This window comes from Pyxicephalus adspersus, chromosome 11, assembly GCF_032062135.1.
Source record: "Pyxicephalus adspersus chromosome 11, UCB_Pads_2.0, whole genome shotgun sequence".
In the NCBI taxonomy this organism is placed as follows: domain Eukaryota; kingdom Metazoa; phylum Chordata; class Amphibia; order Anura; family Pyxicephalidae; genus Pyxicephalus; species Pyxicephalus adspersus.
The window spans coordinates 7,921,796-7,946,914 of NC_092868.1; the positions used below are offsets into that span (position 1 = coordinate 7,921,796).

General features: G+C 38.2%; 1 protein-coding gene across 1 annotated transcript; it reads left to right on the plus strand.

The window, feature by feature from the left end:
• Positions 1-10,243: 10,243 nt before the first annotated feature.
• On the plus strand, positions 10,244-19,019 carry LOC140341393 (uncharacterized). Its single transcript, XM_072427118.1, has 5 exons — positions 10,244-10,330; positions 11,111-11,236; positions 11,636-11,782; positions 13,374-13,520; positions 18,511-19,019. The coding sequence occupies exons 1-5, from the start codon at positions 10,285-10,287 to the stop codon at positions 18,672-18,674; spliced, it is 630 nt and encodes a 209-aa protein (XP_072283219.1). The 5' UTR covers positions 10,244-10,284; the 3' UTR covers positions 18,675-19,019.
• The last annotated feature ends 6,100 nt before the right edge of the window (positions 19,020-25,119 follow it).

A 25,119-nucleotide genomic window follows, 5' to 3' on the forward strand; every position in this document is an offset into this window, starting at 1 on the left:
TTTAAATAGTAATTATGTGGTTAATTAGCACCAGAAAATCACTTATTAGTATCCTAAACTTGGCAGATACACTGTATGTTTGTCTTAAGTCAATCAGAAGAATTTCTGTAAATGTGGCCCATTCATGTAATCTACTGCATGGAATCCTATTTTATTGAATTGGGCTAGGTAGATTGTTTCATTAGAAGAATATAGTACAAACATTGGTGAAATTATGTTTTTAATGTTCATGTTTTTATTTGTTCTTTAAAAAGAAATACATTTACCTACTTTTAGGACTGGATGTTTTATTAGCAAGCATGTGTTCTCCTCTCCTATACATAATCCTCCAGAATATTGTTTGCCAAAGAAGGTTGGGGGCAAAATGTAGCCTCCTATCTTTAGCAAAACCAGACAACAACACAAATGTTAGGGAGAAGGGCTTCATCCCCAGGACTTGACACCAGTGTTGTGGTATCTTTATCCAGGAACTGGAATTGGAACCTGGAAGTCCTCTTTAAAAAATGGTGCCCAGATAATGCCATATTTATTTTTGAAATATTCAGCCTGGTCATTGTATTCAATCATTTAAGTAAAAGGCAGCTGAAGGAAGCTGTGCCTGGCTGTCCTCCTACTGGATTGGCTGAACTCATGAAAATAATGATGGGAGCTCCACCAACTGGGGGACAGACCTGCCACTGTAATCAGCAAGAACAGCCAATGACAACTGTTCTCAACTTGACCTTTGATGAACTGACTAAATGCAATGATAGGCGCTTTGCCCAACAGGAAAGGCAGAGTAGACCTAATTAAAAACCTAATTAGTTAATAAAAAATAATAACACATTTATTCCTTCTATCTATAAACAGGTTATGGGTACTAAGTTCCTCTATACTCATTCTCTGATATAAGGGATCCATTGATTAAAGGGGGCCCAACATTTAATACTAATATCTCCCTGCCCCCAGACCCCAAGACACTGTGGTCACATCATGGGCATAAAGCCCTGACCTTCATTAATGGGCCTTGCCACTGTTGAAGGCAGGTGAGGATCTGCAAGTTGAAACATTTTGACTACACTCATCCTCTATTGCTGAGCCAGATTTCAGAGAACTTTTCATGGATGGGAGAGGGGGCACAATCACACTCACTGTCCCATTCATGTTCAGACTAATGCTTTTTGCAAAAGGTTAAATGATTAAGGTTAGGTATAACATTTATTTGAAAGTTGGCAGGAAACAGTGTTACAGAAAAGGTTTTAGGGATGCTCAATGGAGCAGCTGTTGTTCATTTTCTCAGTATTTGAATTTAAAAGCAGTGTATAATCTTCAGCCAAACGCAGTCAGTAGTTTTCAGAACTACAGCCTCAGCCTTTCCAGATTTGGGAAATATAAATCCCTACATCTATAAAATATAGAGGCTCATTTGTAACAGTAAGCAAATGTTGTTTCATCTGATTCACCATACTATCATTAACCCTGCCATGTATATTATTCATATTGTGGTATGTAAGCAGGGGAGCCCAGTAATGTTTTTTTTGTTTCCGACTGAAAGGAACACAGGGATTTGTAATTAGAGGAGAGCAATTCAGATGAGTTTGGTAGTTATCGTGACCAAGCCCCCCCCAACAATTTTTTTACACTATGTTGGCTTCAGATTTTCAATGCCAGCAGGGTAAAGAGCACATTTGTAATTTTTTTAAATAAGTCCTACAGACATTTACCTTAGGGGACCCCAGGTCTTTAATTCAGGATCAATCAAAATTAAACATCAGTCTACAGTGTACAATGTGATTACCATGCTTTCTTAGGACTACAGATAAATGAAAATTAATAAACACCATACCACTGTATCACTCTCAGCTGTAAAAATCCCTGATACATACCCAGCAGAGCTGATACTGCTGTTCATCCAGATCTCCTCTGAACACGAGCAGTAAGTAGATTTGAATATACGCACATGTTGAACTGGTATAGGGTGTTCTCTCTAATCAGTTTTGTCATAAAGTGTTCATGTTTTAATGGAACATCCCTTTAATAATAAATATTTTTGTTTATAGATGATGTAGATGGTATCGTTACAGCCCAGGGGTGTGCTTCACTTCAGATTTGTTCACACGACTACACTCAGGCAGTTGGAGTGTATGTGAAAGATATCAAAGAATTTAAATGCTATGACCCTAAAATTAAACCTCCACTAGTTGTGAAAATTTCAGAAGAATAAAGTGATATCTGGCAAGAATTTGAAATATTATCTTGAAATTAAAACTGAACCCTTTTCTGCTGGCCAAATGAGTTTCAACATATTTACATGAGTGCTGTATGATTTGCTTTAAATAAGTGTTTCCAAGAAATCTCTCTGCAAAGATAATTACCGTATTTTTCGGACTATAAGACGCACTTTTTCTTCCCCAAAACTGGGGGGGGGAAAGTGGGTGCGTCTTATACACCGAATACATGTTAAATATAATTTAAAAAAATCATACTCATCCGATACCGCGATCCCGCGATGCTGCGTGCTTCTTCTCCTCGCTCTCCTCCCGGCTGCAGCGCGTGTCTCCTCCTCCTCTGAGCGAGGAGAAGCCGACACCCGTGCCCCCGCGATCTCATAAGCAGGCTGGATCAGCCTGCTTACGGGATCGCGAGGGCACGGGTGCCGGCTTCTCCTGGCTCTCCTCCCGGCTGCAGCGCGTGTCTCCTCCTCCTCCTCTGAGCGAGGAGAAGCCGGCACACGTGCCCTCGCGATCCGGTAAGCAGGCTGGATCAGCCTGCTTATGGGATCGCTGGGGTATGCGTGTCGGCTTCTCCTCGCTCAGAGGAGGAGGAGACACGCGCTGCAGCCAGGAGGAGAGCGAGGAGAAGAAGAAGCCCACAACATCGCGGGATCGCGGTATCGGGTGAGTATGATTTTTTGGCACAGGGTGATCAGAAGGGGATACATTGTGTCAATGTATCCCCTTCTAATCACTCTGTGTCAATGTATCCCCTTCTGATCACTCTGTGTCAGAGTGATTAGAAGGGGATACATTGACACAGAGTGATTAGAAGGCGATACATTGACACAGAGTGATTTTTTAGTATTTTGTTCAGAATCTTTTTTTTCTAGGTTTTTCTCCTTTAAAATTGGGTGCGTCTTATAGGCCGGAGCGTCTTATAGTCCGAAAAATACGGTAAAATTATTACAAACAATATAATATTAATATTGTTAATCAATTTGATTTGAAATACCATACAAACTTGAATATAAATTGATCTGAATATAAACCAATGTACTTTGCTTTGCCTGGGTAGTTTTTGCCTAAAAAATGCACACCTTGCCTTGAAAATAAATGTAGGCTACAAAATGAATTTTGCTAACAGTAAGTAATACCAATAAAATTAATAAGAATAAATACAACAATTGCATTTTATTGTTTAGAGAATTATTTAAATTGGAAGAAATTTTAAATAACATAGCTTGGTTTTAATATCTTTAACCTCCTTTTTATACATTTTGATAGGTTAAAGTATTTTGTACTTTTGAATTGGTTATGATGGTCATTTGTGCATAATTTGGGGCCACCACTAGATGACACTGTGGCCCTGATTTATTAAAGTTCTCCAAGGTCGGAGAGAATACACTTTCATCAGTGAGGCTGGGTGATAAAGCAAACCTGGAATGGATCTGGTACAGGATTAAAAACATTTGCTAACAAAAAGCTAATTACTTTTAGTAAATCCATTCCAGGTTTGCTGGATTATACAGCTTTACTTCTTTCCAGCCTTGGAGAACTTTATTAAATCAGGGCCTGTGTCCTCATGGAAAGTATGCAGAAAGCTCATGTTTCATGTCTGATGGCAGGAATTACGAGAGAGAGACTGTAGAAAAAATTGTACATTACACCACGTAAAATACATACATATAACATATAAACAAAAAATCTAACAGGACTTCATCTATATTCTACATACATTAGTTACAGCTTCCATCCTTATGTTCCTTGTTCCCCTGATTAACTCCCTTGTGGCCCTTGAGTCTTGGGTCCAGAGTCCCTCACTAGCTCTTTCTCTTGGTTCCTCCAATGCTTCCTACTACTACCATTATTATATGACTTCACCCTATCTATTGACTATAAACAAAAACTTACAATACTTTTCTATCCATGGACAGCAAGAATAAACATGTATTTAGGAGCTATGGTCTCTTGCAGAATCTTCAACACTTCCAAGAGTGTCATAAGGATGGCCCCTTCCCACATACTTCTATCTGTCAGCCACTTTATCACTACAGACTATAAAATCACGTAGAAGTTGATAAGAGGAACAACAGTGCACAGAGTTGTCCAGACATCTGATACAACCAAGAGGTTTCCTGAAGATGTTTAAGCTATAGAAGCTTGAAATATTGCAACATTTGGAATAAAATAAGCACAGCAGGTATACAGGGTATCCCCAAAGTCACAACACAGTTCCTTTTTTCAATTATGGTCCAGGTATCCTGATGACCTGAGGCCATCAGCATATGACAACTTAGGCTTTGCAGTTTTTGCAAGCGTATCATTCTCTTAACCAAGGCTCCATAGTTGACATTGGAGCAGCGTTGCAGTTCAGAAGAGTTTGAGAGGCTTTATAGCCACCACACTGCTAACACAAATTATGCTATCCATGGCAAGTTTCTAGAAAAAGGATCTGTTCTTGACAAACCATGGAGTGGATGGCCTGCTACTATCACCACCGATCAAAACACTGAACTCCTGGAGCTAGCATTTCCGAAAAGCCAAGGAAAGTCAGTCTAGAGGGCTGCACTGGAATGCTTTTTATTATTATACAGTATTTATTGCCATCATATGACACAGAGCTGTACAAAGTCAATAGTCATGTCACTAACTGTCCCTCAAAGGAGCTCACAATCTAGTGTCCCTACCATAGTCATATGTCATCTAAGCACAATTTTGTGTGGAAGCCAATTAACCTAACTGCATGTTTTTGGGATGTGGGAGGACACCAGAGTACACAGAGGAAACCCACGCAGACACGGGGAGAACCTACAAATTCCATGCAGATAGTGTTCTGGCTGAGATTCAAACCTGGGACCTAGTGCTGCAAAGGCACGGGTGATACCTCTGAGCCACCATGCTGCTTTGATTGCATGAATGCATTGGAGAGTAATAAAGCTCTAGCTGTACCAAATTCAAGTTGTTCAAAAACTTCAAGTGGAAGATTATGATTCTTGTTTGGAAATGTGTGAATCACTTCTTCACCATTACCAAGACGACCCTTAGCTCTTGGAAAACTTTTGCAACTTTGCCAGGTTAGTCAGAGGTTTCCTGAACATCAAGTGTCCTGACCAATGGATCGGTTAAGGGAGTTCCTGTCACGGATAACAGGGGAGGGGAGGGAAACAGAAAGGGTTATACTCTGGACTAGGCCTCCAGTGGCTAGGGAAAAGGGAATGGTCACCCCTTGCAGACACCCTAACCTTGCCCTAACTCCTAACCCTATGAGTATCCCCTGATGGTGGAAATACTCATACGCAGGAACCTAGTCCCTACTAGCCCTGTATAGCCCTAGCAGTAGTGTCTGGCTTGAGACTGCGGGTTCCTTCCCCTATGAAGGACCCAGTGTCTCCCCGAGGCCTAGTAAACAACAAACCACAAAACCCCAAAACACCAAAAGTAAAGCAACTTATCTTATTAGCAGATATAAACAGGAACTCAGGATAGCACAACACTTCAGCTATTCACAACCCAGCAGTGAATATCAACCGCACAGCATGAAGTGTGAGGCCAGACTAAATGGAGGAGCAGTAATGACCACCAGCTGCAGCTGATGCAAGGGGAGTGCTCATTACAAACAACAACACAGAAACAAGTAAACACAAAGAGACTGTCAGATAATCTCACATGCAGCTTGTCTGACAGATCCTCAAACTTCCATCACGGAAGGGACCGTGACAGTTCCCTTGAATGGGTTCTGTGCTCCTCTGACCTTACACCTTTTGTCTTTTTTTTTGTGAGGCTAAACCAAAAGCAAAGTGCATCACACTAAGCCCTGTAACATGTCACAGCTTGAGAAAAGATCATACACAGCTTGTAGGGAGATGCTGTAAACCTTCACAGATGCTTGTGTAGATTGCCCTGGCTGAATATAACCCATCCTCTAATATGTAAAGAGCAAACAAGGAAGTTTGATAGCATAAGACCAACAAAGGGGCAATTTTGAAAATATGTGGGCATTTACTATAAAACCAATTTATTTATTCCCAAGCAATCTGTACCACCCAGTATTGGTGGCCAATGAGTTCTTAATTTCATTCTAGACATTGATGGTCAATAGCTTTTAACCACCCTCCATTTCCCAGATTGTAATCATTGGGGTTTAATTGCTCACATTCTCTACATTGGTTAGCTTTCTACACTCCATCCCCTTACCCAGCATTGGTTCATTTGGTAACTGTTTTGACTCCTGAGACCAATTCAAACCCTCAGAGTGTCTTCCTTACTGACTTCAATTAAATTGAAGCGCACTAAATCCAAGTCATCTCCAAAGATTGCATTTTGTATACCTTACAGTAAGGTTCACAAAAAAGATAGCAGTGCTCATCTGTAAGGGTACAAGACTCTACGAATGCTATTAAACCTGTACATTATGTTGCAAAAAATAAATATGTAGCAGTAAATGCTGCAAAAAGGGTCAACATATATTGTAATGGGATTTAAAAAAATTAAATCTGATTCATATGCTGTAATATGAATATAGCCGATGTGGCTGGTGTAGAAAAAGTATATCTAATTTCAAAAACAAAAATGTAATATATTGCAGCCTGCTTTTTTCCAGGCTAATTTGCTTTATGTAAATGCTTTACAAGTAATATACTTTCTGCCATTTGGTGACCGGTTCTGGTTGGATAGATCTGATCAGAGTCTATTCTAACTCAGAGCCTTTCCAACATTGGATCAAAACTCAGCATTTCACCAATCTGGCTGCTATACTGTGACAGTTGTCATTGCTAAGTGTCATGATGTCATGAAGAGGCCGGATTTGGTGAGATATGTTGAGAGAACCATATCTGTTATTGACATGCGGCTCATTAAAAAACACAACTTTCACATACATTCTATACAAATATATAAAGCAGTTCCTTAAAAAGTTATCATGGTGCAAACCAAATGCAAGGATCTCCCTCAAATCTGAGAAAAACATAAGTAATGATATCGATGGTTGAGGGTTTTTATAGATCGTGTCAACTCAAGTTTCAGGTGGACCACACGTTTACTTGAGTCTTGTGCATCTCTTTGACATTTTTCAATCCTCTCAAATGATCTTTATATGCAAACTACTGTATGATTAATAGTCCAAACAATACAACTTTATGAGGAAGAAGTTGCAAACAACCAAACATAATGATGGAAATGCCTTGGGTTTGATATTGCCTGGTGAAGTTGAAACTTTACTTTTGGTGCCAAAAGTAATCATACGCCTGCAACCTTTAAGTCATCACCTTAATGCCCCTTCTACCATATCTGTTTTGCGGGCACCACCATATTCTTACTTCTTCTTTTCCTTGTTTATTCCACCATTTTGATTGCCCAGGTTGGGATAGCGTAGGCCTTAGGGGTGTTATTAAGTCATGGCTGGCACTGGATGGACCTGGGTATTCTGACGTCTTACCTTGATCAGAAGAGGTTTTTGACAGAAGAGGGATCAGAATGGTTACTGCAGAAAGAAAATTGCTCGGCTCTTTCTGTAATAAAGCCCTGTCTGATCCTATATTTTGAAACAAGAACTTTATTACGGCTTTAAGCGAATCTGAGATTCTGAAAAATAAAGGACTATATAAAAAATTAGATAACATTAAGCAAGAAATCCGAAGAGACCTTTTTACATTCATAAAAACAAAAAAGGAAAATCATACCGTACTAACTATTAGGAACAGTCTATTACTGTGTATTATAGAGAGAACACTAAACGGTTTCACCTCTAGGGCTAAACTAATACAAACTGAGCCAGTTTACTTAAGAATTAAATGTTATCCCCCCTTTCCCTATAAACACCCTTAAATTCATGACATCAATAAATGACTCATTTATGTGGGTTTATTGGTCCAAGTTACTGTTTATTACTAAAACAATTGTAAACAGCAACATACAGTATACAAAAGTTGTAACAATTGCCTAACAGAAAAATAATGTACCAGTCCACCAAGTTGTAGGTCCTCAAACGGATTGACTCACTCTCCAATAACAACCTTGGGGTCTGCCACAACCTCAGCTCAACTCTTCCCATCTTCACCACATCTATCTAACTGTTTTAGTTAGAAAACCAAACCTTTTCCAGTCTTAACCATTTTGAGAATAGGTGATGTCCCTTCCATAATATAATACCATTTTCTTCCTGATCTTTCAATTTTTTAATTGCACTCACCTGACCTTGTTTGATCACTGGCGTTGACATTTTCTTTCTTCACCTCTATCTTGTTTCAATCTCTAGCTATCTTGATTGGTCTGGTCAGGCTGGGATGCAACCACAGGGAAAATCAGGATGAAATTGGTATCCAAGCTTCCTATTGTAACCTGGGCATGCTAAGAACTTTTTGAGAGAAGAGAACAACGATCAGGCAGGTAAAAATGCTTAGTGTTGGTGTTCCAATTTGGGTTGTCCTTATATTCGACCTGAAAATGGCTGTTCGAATTCGGATAGACCTGACCTGAAAATAAACGAGACTCGATGGTAAAAATTAAAAAAAAAATGTTAAAAAATGTGTTAAAAACATAAAAATTATTGTTAAATTAATTTATTGAGTGTTTGTGTTCATTTAACTATATATTTTTTACAGGTTATCCTCCAATGACATGATACCTCTTACACTGTAACTCACTTTCCAGCATAGTAATATTCTGATACATTTGTTACATTTTTCTTTTATCCACTGTGAAAAAAATTGTAACAAATGTATCATATTACTGTTGTGTTACAGAGAAAAGCTGCGTACACACTTCCAATTTTTGTCATTGGAAAGGATCTTTCACGATCCTTTCCAACGACAAGGGAGTGCACGATGCATGAACGGTGCTGTACATACAGCACCGTTCATGCTCTATGGTGAGGGGAGGGGGAGAGCGACGGAGCGGCACCCTGCTGCGCGCTCTCCCCCTTCCCTTTCATTAGGATCGGCTGTCGTCCATCGTCCGTGGATCCAGCAGGTCGGTCGTCCGGACGATGGACGACACCGACTGTACACACGGCAGATTTTCGCCCGATAATTGGCCGATGCCGATTATCGGGCGATAAAAATCTGACGTGTGTACGTAGCTTAAGAGATACTTGCCAGCCAGGCATCTTCTCAATAATTGCAGCAGAGTCTGCAATCATTGAAAAAAGTGTGCAATCCCCAGGGCACTACAGGTTAATTAACCTGTAGTGCCCCAGAGATCATAGTGGAACTGCAAAGTTCATCTGCAGTTCAGTTCCCACATAACCGTGGGAACTTTGCGGTCACAGCTGTGACTGCAGGCGATCCCTGGGCACTAGAGGTTGAATGGGGACAAGTTTCCCCATTCATCAAATCTGGTGCCCTGTGTTCTTGGAGAGAGAAACTCTATGCAAGAACACTTACTACTAGTACAGTGCAGCAACAGCAATCAGGATTTCTCTTGTAGTACTGTAGTATGTGTTCTTGAATAGAGTTTCTCTATCCAAGAACACAAGACTCCCTGTGTTCTTGGATATAGAAACTCTATCCAAGGACACTAACAACTGGTAAAGGTCTGCAAGAGCAATCTGATTGCTCTTGCAGCCCTTAATAGTCCCTAAAAATACCCAAACAATATCTCACTATTCAATCGACTAGCTGTTGAATCAAATAGTGAGATATTTGACCAACACTAATGATCACTGCAATAAATCCCTGCCTAATTCCAACTACTTTGTTAAAGAAAAAATATTCTAAGCGATAAAAACTATCTATTACTAATTTGTACTATGTAGAAAAAGCTAAATGGTTTCACCTCTGGGGCTGAACTAATACATCCAGAGCCAATTTGCTTTAGATTTAAATGTTGAGTGTTTATTGCAAATTGGGTGCAAATAACCCCACTTAGGTGCAAATATCACCTTTAAATATAGCACATTCATAGTTTATTTTTCTATATGATATTTGCTGAACAAACACATTAACAAATAAATATTATATTACATAACACATATAAGCTCCCAGCAACAATTTACATGGAATAAATACCAACACTTGGGGATTGCAGACATCATCCAGAGATCTGAAGACACTTCTAAAGATCAGCAGCATTGAGGACAGTCAGAAAAACAGAAATGAAGACTTGTATCCTCATTCTTTTCACCTTCAGTCTTTCATTAGGTAAGACAATTATTTTCATTCATTATGTTGCAAATTTCCTACTTAAAAGATTAATTTACACCTCACTCTACTCTCTACACTTACACGTTAATGTGTGTAACATATTTAGCAAAAAAACTGGATCTGACCCTTTTTTAATAATGCATTGCACCACATTCATTACCAGGCATTGTTATGTCTTGAATTCTGAATGGCGTGAGTTTTTATGCATATTCCTTATCAATAGCAGATAATAATAAGTAATAGTTTTATTTATTATATTTTCTCTATAACAAAATGCACTGATTTTCCTTGACATATTAAATACTTTAATTGGCTGGTGGTTGCATATTTGATGTTGCAAATACAAAGGTCACTTTGTAGTATCTGTAGGAAATTGTAATTGTCACAGATAGGAGTGAGGATAACAGAGGTTAGTAATCATACTGTTTATTTATGTATGATTTTGGAAAAATTAATGTCACAGAGATGGTTTAAAACCTAAGACTTAATTCAAACCAGGAAACTTTGTAGCATTGATGCAGCATTAATTCTAGCATTGCACCTTGTCCGTTAGTGTTCTGTTCATGTAATTGAAGATGTCACAAGAATTATATAAAATATTCCCTATGAGGAGGGTAATGTTGGGAACAATCCAACATGCTTTGCAGTATGGGAGGTGCTGCAAACAATAATGATGCTTAGAATAATTGGTATGGTCGGTGAAATACTTTGTACTATAAAACACAGACACATGGATTTACATCATTATTCTCAAATGATTTTTTTTGTATGTTTTAGATGTAGCTTGTGGTATCAAATGCTATGAATGCCAGGCCCGCAACGCTGACCACTGCGTTGGTAAAGAACATCAATGCCCAGAAGGCAGCTCTTGTATGACCGTCTCGGAACTGTTTATGCTCAATAGTAGGCATTTTATCTTTCATCTCTTTATTTCTTTTTTTTTTTTAAATATATATAAAATCCATATTTATATATAATTTTTAGGCAAAAAACTTTCATTTCTACCCACACATCTACCCAAAATTCATAAAGGAGTGACTGGTCTTTATTACAGAAAACAGCAGCACAAAAGCAAAGTTTCACATTGAACTACTATGCACATAGGACACCAAGATTCCAAAAACGTATTCTTGATTTAAATAAATTATTACTTCTGTAAATTGTTACAATTGGAGTTCAGTTTTAAAGCTGCAACACAATTTTGTCTTTGGAAACAAACAAAGCCCTTGTCCTCTGTTATAGGCTTTTTTCATTTTTTCACAATGCTAAAAACGTTTTAATATTTAATATCTCTTTTTGTAGACAAAACCAACCATTCAATTCAAAAGCGTTGTTCCCTAAACGTGGCTTGCAATACTACACAGTATTCTTTGGTCAGTGAAAAGGCTCAATTTGATATCTTAACAACATGTTGTGAACGAGATCTCTGCAATGACGGGGGATTTCAAAGTGAGTATAGCTGAGTTTATCCAATATCAAAGCTGTCATTAGAGAGATCAAGTCAGGAAAGTAAACACTTGCCTGTTATCATCATGAAAATATATATAAATAAAAATTGTATATTTAGTACCAGTGAACATCTAATACACTCCCCCAATACCACAGTACAGAGGTACATCTGTTATTTATTAAAAAGACTTGCAACCTGTAAACCTTGTTATCCCTCGGGTAGTTGAATTTACCAATAGATTTACATTGCTGATTGACATGAATATGGATCTACTTCTTTCTTAACGGACCTCCAATTTTATTTGGAAGCAAAGGGGGATAGGAGGCCCTGGGAGAAAGCATGTGGCTTGATATAGTAATAAATTAGGGGACATTTACACATTGTCCCCCTTTTCTGGACATTCATGCCTGGATAGTAAGGTTTCATTTAATTATGAAAATTAATTTATTTTTTAATTTTTTTTTTCAAAAAGTGTGACGCCCCACCTTCTATATATTTTGCAAAAAGATCAAGACAGAATGTCTTTTGGAATACATATGTCATGCATCCCAGGAGAATTATTGCTGCTTGGGGGCTTTTTCCTGTTATGGGAAAAAGAATGCTGTTCTAACGCATGCACAGTGAAATTGGCACCCTTTTTTCCTATTTACAGCAGGCTACATGTCTCCTTCCGTCCCGCACCGTTTTTTAATCCATCTACCTAATCCATCTAGACATGATTGCATTCCATCACTACGTGATGGTGATGAGTGGTTTTGCTGAGTTATACTACTGCTATATGTTGAATTTTCTTTGAATATGTGGAAAGTTCAGAGGAATACAAGATGTTCATGAGCAAGAAAAGCTAGGCAGTGTCATGGAGGTATTATTTCAATGCAAAATAAATTTAAAAATTCAGGTCCTGCATCGTTCTGGTAATCCATCTATGCCAGGTGCCAGCATCTTCTTTGATCCTCTCTGTTCCTTTGGCCACTTTACCCGATCTCGCTCTAGCCAGGCCCCAGATCAGGTGATGTAGCTTGCTGTAAATAGGAAATAGAATGCTGATCTCACGCATGCATAATGAGATCAGCACCCTTTTTTTTCTATTGACAGCAAGCTGCCTTACTTGATCTGGGGCCTGCCTATTGTAAAATCAAATAAAGTTGCCAGAAGAACAAAGAAGATCAAAGAACATGCTGGCACCTGGCACAGATGGATTACCAGAACAATGCGGGACCCAAAGTACACAAATTTTTTAATTTATTTTGCATTGCAATAATACCTCCATGACAGTGCTTAGCTTTTCTTGCTCATGAACACCTTGTATTCCTCTGAACTTTCCACATATTCAAAGAAAATGTACTATATAGCAGTAGTATCACTCATCACGGTCACGTAGCGATGGAATGCAATTATATCTCCTCTGGATAAACATGAACACTGGTACCAGTGGGATTGCAAATAAAGAACAAAGAAAAAATTGTTATCCTATTACTGGTCTTTCTTGAGTGAAGATTTGTTACTGAATTGGGTTTATTATTATTTGTATTTACAATGGCGCACAGTTTAATTTATTACTTGTAACCCTTTTTGCTCACAATCATATAGTGCCAAAGATTACAACTGACAGAAAGGGGTATGAGTGTCCGGCTTGTGTTTCGGTCGGTACTGAATTATGTACTCCAAATATAACTACAACCTGCAGGGAAGAAAGTGATAAATGTGCTTTATTTGTTGGGAGTTTTAAATCACCTGGTAAGTTCTTTTTATCTATTTACTTTAATCCATACCCTTGTTCACATTTGTTTGTCATTTTTTTCTCTCCATTTGAGGGTTTTCATAAGAACAGAATTCAGAAGTAATCTTCTATAGAAGAGTTGTTATAGAAAAAAGGGGTCCATCATGTTTACCCCTTTCTATTTTTACATGTATTGACGGTATGATCTGTAGTTTAAATCTTAACTTCCTATTTTAAAATCTGATTTAATTCCAGATGGACCTATAGGTGCATTTCCCAAGTGAAAAACTCCTCCTAGATACGAAATCGATTCCTAGATTCAAACGAGGCTTCCCTGCTCACTTGTGTGCTGGAGGCTTGATGGGGTGGGGGGCTTTGTTTGTGATTAACTGAAATTGGAAATTCTCTACATTACCTCACATCACTGTAATGCGCCTGGGCACACAAACCACAGCCAACTCCAAGAATCCTTTTATAAAGTTTTATTATCGTCATAAAACAAGATAAGGGTTATTTACAGATGATAAGTCCGATAAGGGTAGTACAGGAGGGTAAGCCAAAGGCAGGTCAGGAACAATCCGAGGTCAGGGCAGGCAGAGTTCAGGCAGAATCAGGCTTCAGACCAGGTTGCTATGGTAATGACAAACTGGATTACCATAAACCAACACAAAAAACGCACCCAAGCACACTGTATTCACAGAGGCTTATAGCGGGCAATGGTGTTCAGGACAGGTTCTCCTTAAATGGTCAGAGAGTCCAATGACCTTGCGCCACCTGGCACCATTTGATTGGAGGATAACTGAATCCCCTGCGGCCGCAATCCCCTGAGTGCCACACCCTCGGGGGGTATAGGAGGCACGCGTGGTAGCGTGTGCACCTCTTCTCACAGAACCCCTTGTACGTGCCTTACTTTGCACATCCACAGGAGTACTGAGAACAGGACTTTCTGTAATCCCATCCATAGAGATGTTGGGGATGCTGCCTGGCTGAACAGTATTTGGCTAGAACAGATCCCTCGGCCTGCAGGGAGAGACAGGCTGCGAGCAGGGCAGCAGCCTCGGCCATGCGGCCTGTTGTAGCGGCATCTCCCACTGCGGCTGAGATCCCCAGGGACGCTGCGGGCTCGGGGGATAGGTAAGTTCTTTACAACCACACTGCCAATAATATGTTGACACAAACATGTGTCCTAATTGCATTTATTAAAATAATATACCTATTCCAATTTACATACAAATTCAACTTAAGAAAAAAACCTACATTCCCTATCTCATATGTAATATGGGACTACCTGTATAGGGGACAAAACATATTTAAATAGTAATTATGTGGTTAACTAGCACCAGAAAATCACTTATTAGTATCCTAAACTTGGCAGATACACTGTATGTTTGTCTTAAGTCAATCAGAAGCATTTCTGTAAAGGTGGCCCATTCATGTAATCCACTGCATGGAATCCTATTTTATTAAATTGGGCTAGGTAGATTGTTTCATTGTAAAAAGAATATAGTACAAATATTGGTGAAATTATATTTTTCATGTTTGTGTTTTTTTATGTTCTTTATTTGTTATTTAAAAAGAAATATATTTGCCTACTTTTTAGGACTAGATGTTTTAATAGTAAGCACACGTGCTCCTCTCCTATACATAATCCTCCAGAATATTGTTTGCCAAAGAAGGTTGGGGGCAAAATGTATCCTCCTATCTTTAGCAAAACCAGATCACAACCCAATTGTTTGGGAGAAGGGCTTCATCCCCACGATTTGACACCAGTGTTGTGGTATTTTCAGGCAGGAACTGGAACTGGAACCTGGAAGTCCTCTTAAATAAAGGGGCTCAGATAATGCCATATTTACCTTTGAAATATTCAGCCTTGTCATTGTGTTCAATCATTTAGCTAAGGGGCAGCTGAAGGAAGCTGTGCCTGGCTGTCCTCCTACTGGATTGGCTGAACTCAAGAAAATAATGATGGGAGCTCCACCAACTGGGGGACAGACCAGCCACTGTAATCAGCAAGAACAGCCAATGACAACTGTTCTCAACTTGACCTTTGATGAACTGACTAAATGCAATGATAGGCGCTTTGCCCAACAGGAAAGCCAGAGTAGACCTAATTAAAAACAATTTCAGTTAAAAAAAAAGCTAATAACACATTTATTCCTTCTATCTATACACAGGTTATGGGTACTAAGTACCGCTATACTCATTCTCTGATATAAGGGATCTATTGATTAAAGGGGGCCCAACATTTAATTCTAATATCTCCCTGCCCCCAGACCCCAAGACATTGGGGTCACATCATGGGAATAAAGCCCTGACCATCATTAGTCGGAACATTCTGACTACACTCTTCCTCTATTGCTGAGCCAGATTTCAGAGAACCTTTCATGGATGGGAGAAGAAGGAAAATCACGCTCACTGTCCTATTCATGTTCAGACTAATGGTTTTTGCAAAAGGTTAACTGATTAGGGTTAGGTATAACATTTATTTGAAAGTTGGCAGGAAACAGTGTTGCAGAAAAAGTTTTAGGGATGCTCAATGGAGCTGTTGTTCAGCAATGTATAATCTTCAGCCAAAAGCAGTAAGTAGTTTTCAGAATTACAGCCTCAGCCTCCCCAGATTTGGGAAATATAATCCTCTACATCTATAAAATATAGAGGCTCATTTGTAACAGTATGCAAATGTTGTTTCCTCTGATTCACCATACTATCATTAACCCTGCCATTTATATTATTCTTATAGAAAGGGTTTAAATACACTTAAACATATTTTGTTATCGTCTCTGTTCTGTTGCTATTTCACAGCGCTGAGTAGTTATACTCTATTATATACTTATATATTTTGCCATAAATTATTACATATAACCATAAAACTGTTCAAAAGGCTGTGCCGTGGCATGCAGTGATCCGACGCGTTTCGCCAAGAAGGGCTTCCTCAGAGATAGATAGTGGTGCGTCCTTTTCTGTCTGTCGTGTATAGAAATGTAATAGGTCAGGGGTGGCATAGCAAAAAAGCATTTTCAGATAATAAATCCAAATAAATGCATCATAAATTGAATAAAGTTGTAGCATGATATACAGGCATACTCGGGACATAGAATATTAAACAATGATTTTTAAGTAATTAGTAAGTATGACTAAAGTCAAAAAATACCTCTAGGTATGTTCAAAGTGATAGATTTAAAGTCATTAATTCAGACAGTAGTCAATCCCCCTAGGGTTCTAATTCAGTCAGTTTTTTATGCAAAAAGTGATCCTATTTTTTTTTTGCATAGAAATTTTTGTTTATATTTTGGGCCTGTAATTCTTAGGATTAACTTCCGGGTATGATAATTATATTTATTTATTATATTATAATCATAAATTATAATATAATACAAAATTATAAATAATAATTTAAAAAAATAATGAAATATTAGACAACAATGTAATCTTGAAATAAAAATAAAAGTACATTTTTAAATTTATATATTTTTTTATGTTGTGTGGTGTTTTTGTACTGTAAAACCCATTTAAAAGCAGATTACATTGTAATCTGCTTTTAAATTTCCCTCCCGGACACACCTCCCAATACATCACTACTCGCATCACCCGGAAGATGTCACATCCTACCGGGTGATGCGATTGGGGATGTCCCGCCTGCCTCACCCTGACGCTGGAGCTGCTGCTCTGCATCTCCGGAGAGATGTGAAGCACAATGCAGGACTTCTGATGCGAGCAGCGGTGTGGCCGGGACCTTGGTGGTATTTAGAAGCAGATTACTCAGTAATCTGCTTTTAAATTTCCTGCCCGGCCACGCCTCCTGATAACCTAGTACTAGTGCCCGGCATAGGACTAGTGCCCCGGCATCACAGCGGGACCATCTGATCGCCGCTGGAGCACAGGGCAAAAGTAATAGGGGCTTCTAAAGTTAACCCGAGTGTGACTCGGGATTACCACTTTTTGCATGTAAAAGCCACCCCGAGTCACACCCCCGGATTACCGCTAGAGGGGTTAAGGAGGCATAAAATGGAGTATCATTAGGTATACATATATGAAAAGGGGGGGATATTCAAGGAATAGAAATAGGTACAGTAATACATACTTAAGGTTTAAAGTAGTATTTTATTTTAGTTTTAGCACAATTTATGAATATTTCATGGGTGCGATGAAGGTTGGTCCCTGCATCCGTAGACCAATGCAAAAAATATATGAGGAGAAGGGTATCTTCCTTAGAACTTTGCAAGAGAGAACCCTTCTATAAAATAAGTCATTCAAAGTCTCTTGGTAGATATAATAAATCTATAGAGGTTATTTCAATATTTTAAGGTAAATGAGGGTTTACCTTTTGAATATGGGTTGAGTCACTTGTCAGGGTCAGACTGAATCTGGATATGATAGATCAAAGCTCTTGGTGGTAGTGTAGTGAATCAGATGGGAAAGTGTCTTCCTAAAGATGGGTAAGTATAACAGATTTAGTATATAAAAGTATTTAATAATGTGTGTATATATAAATATTTCCATGGTATTACAGAAGTTTAGTAAGACTTTACCTTTCTCTTTGTGGATATTAAGGGTAATCCAGGGTGTTCCAGGTCGGAAAATGCAGCAGCTTTAACTAAGGTTTAAGCCCCCCCCCCCCCCCCACACACACACACACACACACACACTCTAGGTCTCAAGGACTCTAGGTCTTTAATTCAGGATCAATCAAAATTAAACATCACTCAACTCAACAGCTACAAAAATGTCTGTGTACAATGTGATTACCATGCTTTCTTAGTGCTGCAGATAAAATAAAAATAATAGACACCATACCACTGTATCACTCTCAGCTGTAAAAATCCCTGATACATACCCAGCAGAGCTGATACTGCTGTCCATCCGGATCTCCTCTGAATACGAGCAGTAAGTAGATTTGAATATACGCACATGTTGAACTGGTATAGGGTGTTCTCTCTAATCAGTTTTGTCATAAAGTGTTCATGTATTACTGGATTGTCCCTTTAATAATAAATATTTTTTTTATAGATGATGTAGATGGTACGGTTACAGGCCAGGGGTGTGCTTCACTTCAGGTTTGTTCACACGACTACACCCAGGCAGTTGGATTGTATGTGAAAGATATCAAAGAATTTAAATGCTATGACCCCGAGATTAAACCTCAACCAGTTGTGAAAAATTCAGAAGAATAAAGTGATATCTGGCAAGAAGTGGAAATTAAAAACGGAACCCTTTTCTGCTGGCCAAATGAGTTTCAACATATTTACATGAGTGTGCTGTATGATTTGCTTTAAATAAGTGTTTCCAAGAAATCTCTCTGCAAAGATACTTAATATTAATATCAAGTAATATAATATTAATATTGTTAATCAATTTGATTTAAAATACCATACAAACTTGAATATAAATTGATCTGAATATAAACCAATGTACTTTGCTTGCCTTGGTAGTTTGCTTAAAAATGCACACCTTGCCTTGAAAATAAATGTAGGCTACAAAATGAATTTTGCTAACAGTAGGTAATACCAATAAAATAAATAGGAACAAATACAACAATTGTATGTTATTTTTTAGAGAATTATTTAAATTGGAAGAAAATGTTGAATAACATAGCTTGGTTTCTATATCTTTAACATCCTTTTTATACCTTTTGGTGGGTTATAGTATTTTGTACTTTTAGGTTGATAATAGTGATAGTGATTTGTGCATTATTTGGGGCTACCACTAGATGACACTGTGGCCCTGATTTATTAAAGTTCTCCAAGGTCGGAGAGAATAGACTTTCATCAGTGAGGCTGGGTGATACAGCAAACCTGGAATGCATCTGGCCCAGGATTAAAAACATTTGCTAACAAAAAGCTAAATATTTTTAGGAAATCCATTCCAGGTTTGCTGGATTACACAGCTTCACTTCTTTCCAGCCTTGGAGAACTTTAATAAACCAGGGCCTGTGTCCTCATGGAAAGTATGTGGAAAGCTCATGTTTCATGTTTGATGGCAGGAATTACGAGAGAGAGAGAGACTGTAGAAAAAATTGTACCACCACGTACAATAAATACATATAACATATAAACAAAAAATCTAACAGGACCTCGTCTATATTCTACATACAGTACTTACAGCTTCCATCCTTATTCCTTGTTCCCCCGAAGCCATTGGGTCCAGAGTCCCTCACTAGCTCTTTTTCTGGGTTCGTCCAATGCTTCCTAATACTACCATTATTATATGACTTTATCCTATCTAATAACTATAAACGAAAAGCTTACAATACTTTACGATCCATGGATAGCAAGAATAAACATGTATTCAGGAGCTATGGTCTCTTGCAGAATCTTCAACACTTCTGAGAGTGTCATACGAATGGCCCCTTTCCACATACTTCTATCTGTCAGCCATTTTATCACTACAGACCATGAAATAATGCAGAGGTTGATAAGAGGAACAACAGTGCACAGAGTATGCCAGACATCTGATTCAACCACAAGCCTTCCTGAAGATGATTAAGCTATGGAAGCTTTGAAAGATTGCAAAATTTGGAATAAAATAACAGCAGGTATACAGAGTGTCCCAAAAGTCACTATACCGTTTCTTTTTTTCTATTATGGTCCAGGTATCTTGATCACTTGAGGCCATCTGCATATGACAACTTGGGCATTGCAGTTTTTGTAAGCGTACCGTTCTCTTAACCATGGCTCACCAACTGACATTGGAGCAGCGTTGCAGTTCAGCATGAGTTTGAGAAGCTTTATAGCCACCACTCTGCTAACACAAATTATGCTATCGATGGCAAGTTTCTTGAAAAACCATGGAGTGGATGGCCTGCTACTATCACCACCGATGAAAACACTGAACTCCTGGAGTCGGCATTTCCGAAAGCCAGGGAAAGTTGAGGGCTGCACCGGAATGCTTTGATTCCGTGAATACTTTGGAGCTTGATTCCGTGAATGCATTCGAGCAATAAAGCTCTAGCTGTACCAACTTCAGGTTGTTCAAAAACTTCAATTGGAAGATTATGATGCTTGTGTGGAAATGGGTGAATCACTCCTTCACCATTACCAAGACGACCCTCAGCTCTTGGAAATCCCATGCCACTTTAGTTAGTCAGAGATTTCCTGAACATCAAGTGTACTGACCAATGGATCACTTTTTTTTTTTGTGGGGCTAAACCAAAAGCAAGGTGCATGCCACTAAGCCCCGTAACATGTCACAGCTTGAGAAAAGATCCTGCAAAACTTGTAGGGAGGTCAGGGAAGAGATGCTGCAAAACTTCACAGATGCTTGTGTGGGAAGTTGTCAAAAATGGAAGCGCTCAGGTTTAGGTATACAACTAGTCTTCAAGGCGTTTAAACTCCTTTTTTGATACTAAAAATATGAATCAATAAAATTTCTTGTCTAATTTTGTGTGAATAATAATAATATATACAGGGTTTCCCAAAAGTTACTATACGCTTTTAATGGATTCCTACTATTAAAAGTGTATAGTGACTTCTGGGAAATCCTGTATATATTATTCACACTTAATATCACTGGTTAGCCTGAGATAGACATTTAGTTTTAGTTGGGCTAATTCTTTCCCTTCATTGCCCTGGCCTAATAAAACCCATCCTCTAATATGTAGAGAGCAAACAAGGAAGTTTGATAGCATAAGACCAACAAAGGGGCAATCTTGAAAATATGTGGGCATTTACTCTAAAACCAATTTATTTATTCCCAAGCAATCTGTACCACCCAGTATTGGTGGCCAATGAGTTTTTAATTTCATTCTATGCATTGATGGTCAATAACTTTTACCACCCTCCATTTCCCAGATTGTAATCATTGGGGTTTAATTACTCACTTTCTCTACATTGGTTAGCTTTCTACACTCCATCCCCTTACCCAGCATTGGTGAATTTAGTTACTGTTTTGACTTCTGAGACCAATTCAAACCATTGGTCTCTTCCTTACTGACTTCAATTAAATTGAAGCGCACTAAATCCAAGTCATCTTCAAAGCTTGCATTTTGTATACCTTACAGTAAGGTTCACAAAAAAGATAACAATGCTAATCTGTAAGGGTACCAGACTATCTAATTGGTATTAATAATGTACATTATGCTGCAAAAATAAATATTTAGCAGTAAATGCTGCAATAGGGTCAACAAATATTGCAATAGGATTTTAAAAAAATTAAATCTGATTCATATGCTGTAATATGAATATAGCCAATGTGGCTGGTGTGGATTAAGTATATCTAATTCCAAAAACAAAAATGTAATATATTGCAGCCTGCTTTAATTTTCCAGGCTAATTTGGTTTATGAAAATGCTTTACAAGTAGTATACTTTCTGCCATTTGTGACTGGTACCGGTTGCATAGATCTGATCAGAGTCCATTTAACCTTGGATCAGAACTCAGCTATACTGTGACAGTTGTCAGGATGTCATGAAGTGACCGGATTTGCTGAGATGAACAATATCTGTTATTGATGGCTCATTAAAAAACATAATTTTCACATACATTCTATACAAATATATAAAGCAGTTCCTTAAAAAATTATCATGGTGCAAACCAAATGTAAGGATATCCCTTAAATCTGAGAAAAACATAAGTAATTATATCCATGGTTGAGGGTTTTTTTAGATTGTGTCAGCTCAAGTGTCAGGTGGACCACAGAGTCTTGTGCATCTCTTTGACATTTTTTAATCCTCTCAAATGACCTTTATATGCAAACTACTGTATAGTCATAACAAAACAACTTTAGGAGGAAGAAGTTGCAAACAACCAAATGTAATGATGGAAATTGCCTTGGGTTTGATATTTCCAGGTGACGTTGGAATTTTACCTTTGGTGCCAAAAGTAATCATACGGCTGCAATCTTTAAGTCATCACCCTAATGCCCCTTCTACCATATCTGTTTTGTGGGCACCACCATATTCTTACTTCTTATTTTCCTTGTTTCTTCCACCATTTTGATTGCCCAGGTGGGGATAGCATAGTCCTTAGGGGTTTTATTAAGTCATGGCTGCCACTGGATGGACCTGGGTATTTTGAAGTCTTACCTGGATCAGAAAAGATTTTTGACAGAAGAGGGATCAGAATGGTTACTGCAGAAAGGAAATTGCTTGGCTTTTTCTGCAATAAAGCCCTGTCTGATCCCATATTTTGAATCAAGAACTTTATTTTGGCTTTAAGAGAATCTGAGATTCTGAAAGAGAGGACTATAAAAACATTAGATAACATTCAGCAAGAAAACCTAAGAGACCTTTTTACATTCATAAAAACAAAAAAGGAAAATCATACTAACTATTAGGAACTGTCTATTATTGTGTATTATAGAGAGAACACTAAACGGTTTCACCTCTAAGGCTAAACTAATACAAACTGAGCCAGTTTACTTAAGAATTAAATGTTGAGTGTTTATTACTAATTTGGCGCAAATGACTGGGCTGGGTCTACAAATATCACATGTAAATATAGCATATTTATTGTTATTTGTTCATTGTGTTATTTGCTAAATAAAGATGTTAAAAAAAATGCTATATTCCATAACAAATCTCATCCCCCAACAACTTTTTCAGCAACTGAATAAGCTCGCGGCCAGAGCCGCGCATCTCCGGCAGCTTTACACTGGCGAGCTTGCATTAAAAGTCACTGTTCCCCTAAAAAATCATTCTTTCTAATGGCACACATTGCTCATTATTATCAAGCCAGGAATCCGGCTGGCAGTGAGGAGGCGAGTGTACGAGCGCACTCGACTCCGGACCGCGGGAAACCGCGCTCGCTAGTCGCGCGTACTTTCGCGCTTCCAGCAAGCGCGGATTTTATTGATGAATCAGGGCCACTGTCCCATTCCTGTTTGAATCAGTGGTTTTGCAAATGGTTAACCAATTAATATCAGCAGAAGTGTTTTAATGTTTCGCCTTTCGCCAATTCAACAGAGGAACAACTTTTACTTTGTTTCTCACTTTGTAATCAGCAAGCAGCTGTTGTTCATCTCAGTTTTTAGAATATAAAAACAATGTATAATCTTCAGCCAATGGGAAGTAAATAGATTTCAGAATTACTGCCTACACCTCCCCAGATTTGGGAAATGTAGTCCCCTGCATCTATAAAATATAGATACGGAGGAGCACAGTAATGGAGTTTTTACTTAGTTTTGTTACACTATGTTGCCTTCTGAATCACAGTGCCTTTGGCACAAAGAGCACATTTGTAAAGAGATGTGGCCATTTCACTGCTTTTTATAAAAGCCCCAAAGCCATTTATCTTACCTAGCAAAGCTGATACTACGGTCCATTCGGCTCTCCTCTGAATACGAGCAGTAAGTATAATTGAACATATGTACATGTTAAGCTGGTATTCCTTAATCAGTTTTGTCATGAAGTGTTCATGTTTTACTGGATTGTCCCTTTAATAATAAATATATTTTTTATAGATGATGTAGAGTGTAACTTTACAGCCCAGGGGTGTTCTTCACTTCAGGTTTGTTCACATGACTGACTACTGAAATTGGAATGTATGTGCATGATATCACAGATTTTAACCTCCCGACCGTTAAGCCCGACCTTCGTACGGGCTAAAAAAAGTTGCTCTTTTCGTTAAGCCCGAGATTTTCCGTACATTAAAATCCCCTATCTACTAGAACCCTATTCGGACATATTTCTGTAAGTTACAGGTCTGCAATTTAAAAAAAAAAATTTCATGAAAACCTGTAACACTTTTGGTACAGAAATCTAGACCTCAGTGTAACGCCCAGGTGGTTAAATGATATGACCCCGAGATTAAACCTCAACCAGGTGTGAAAAACTCAGAAGAAGAATGAAGTGACATATTGCAAGAAATAGAAATATTATTTTGAAATTAAAATGTCATCATGTCTTGCAGGCCAAATGAATTTTAAAATATTGTGCTGTACCATTTACTTGAAATGAGGGTTTCAAGAAACCTCCCAGCAGAGACTTTTATTACTGTATTTAAAAATGATTGAAGATACTATACATACTTAAATATAAATTGATCTTCATATAAACTAATGTACTTTACTTGCCTTGGTATGTTTTGCCTAAAAATACATGCTTTACCTTGAATATAAATGTAGGCAACAAAATGAATTTGTCACTGCTAACTTTCTAAACAGTAATCAATATATATAAAATTAACTTTAAATAAATGCATCCATGGTGTGGTATTTTTCATTGGTTTCTCCAATGCTTCCTACTACTTCCATTAATTTATGACTTCACCCCATCTATTGACTATAAACAAAAAGTGTACAATACTTTTCAATTCACGTGCAGCAAGATTAAACATGTATTCAGGAGCTATGGTCTCTGGTAGAATCTTCAACGTTTCCAAGAGCGTCATATGTGTGGCCCCTTCCCACATACTTCTATCTGTCAGCAACTATATCACTGCAGACCATTAAATAATGCAGAGGTTAATAAGAGGAACAACAGTGCACAGAGTTGGCCAGACATCTGATACAACCACAAGGCTTCCTAAAGATGTTTAGGCTATGGAAGGTTTGGAAGTTGTCAAGATTTGGACTGCTTTAGGAAAACATTAGGTAAATGTCTATATCAGGCTACCTATTCATATTGAGTGTAAATAATTTTATATATGGCATAAGGTTCTCCAGAAGTGACATGTGAATTGA

What these genes read in the sequence shown, in the direction of transcription:
- LOC140341393 (XM_072427118.1), top strand. Translation starts at nt 10,285, where the DNA reads ATGAAGACTTGTATCCTCATTCTTTTCACCTTCAGTCTTTCATTAG. An exon ending in GGAACTGTTTATGCTCAATA is followed by an intron (nt 11,237 to 11,635) that starts GTAGGCATTTTA and finishes CTCTTTTTGTAG; the next exon opens with ACAAAACCAACCATTCAATT. An exon ending in CAATGACGGGGGATTTCAAA is followed by an intron (nt 11,783 to 13,373) that starts GTGAGTATAGCT and finishes ACAATCATATAG; the next exon opens with TGCCAAAGATTACAACTGAC.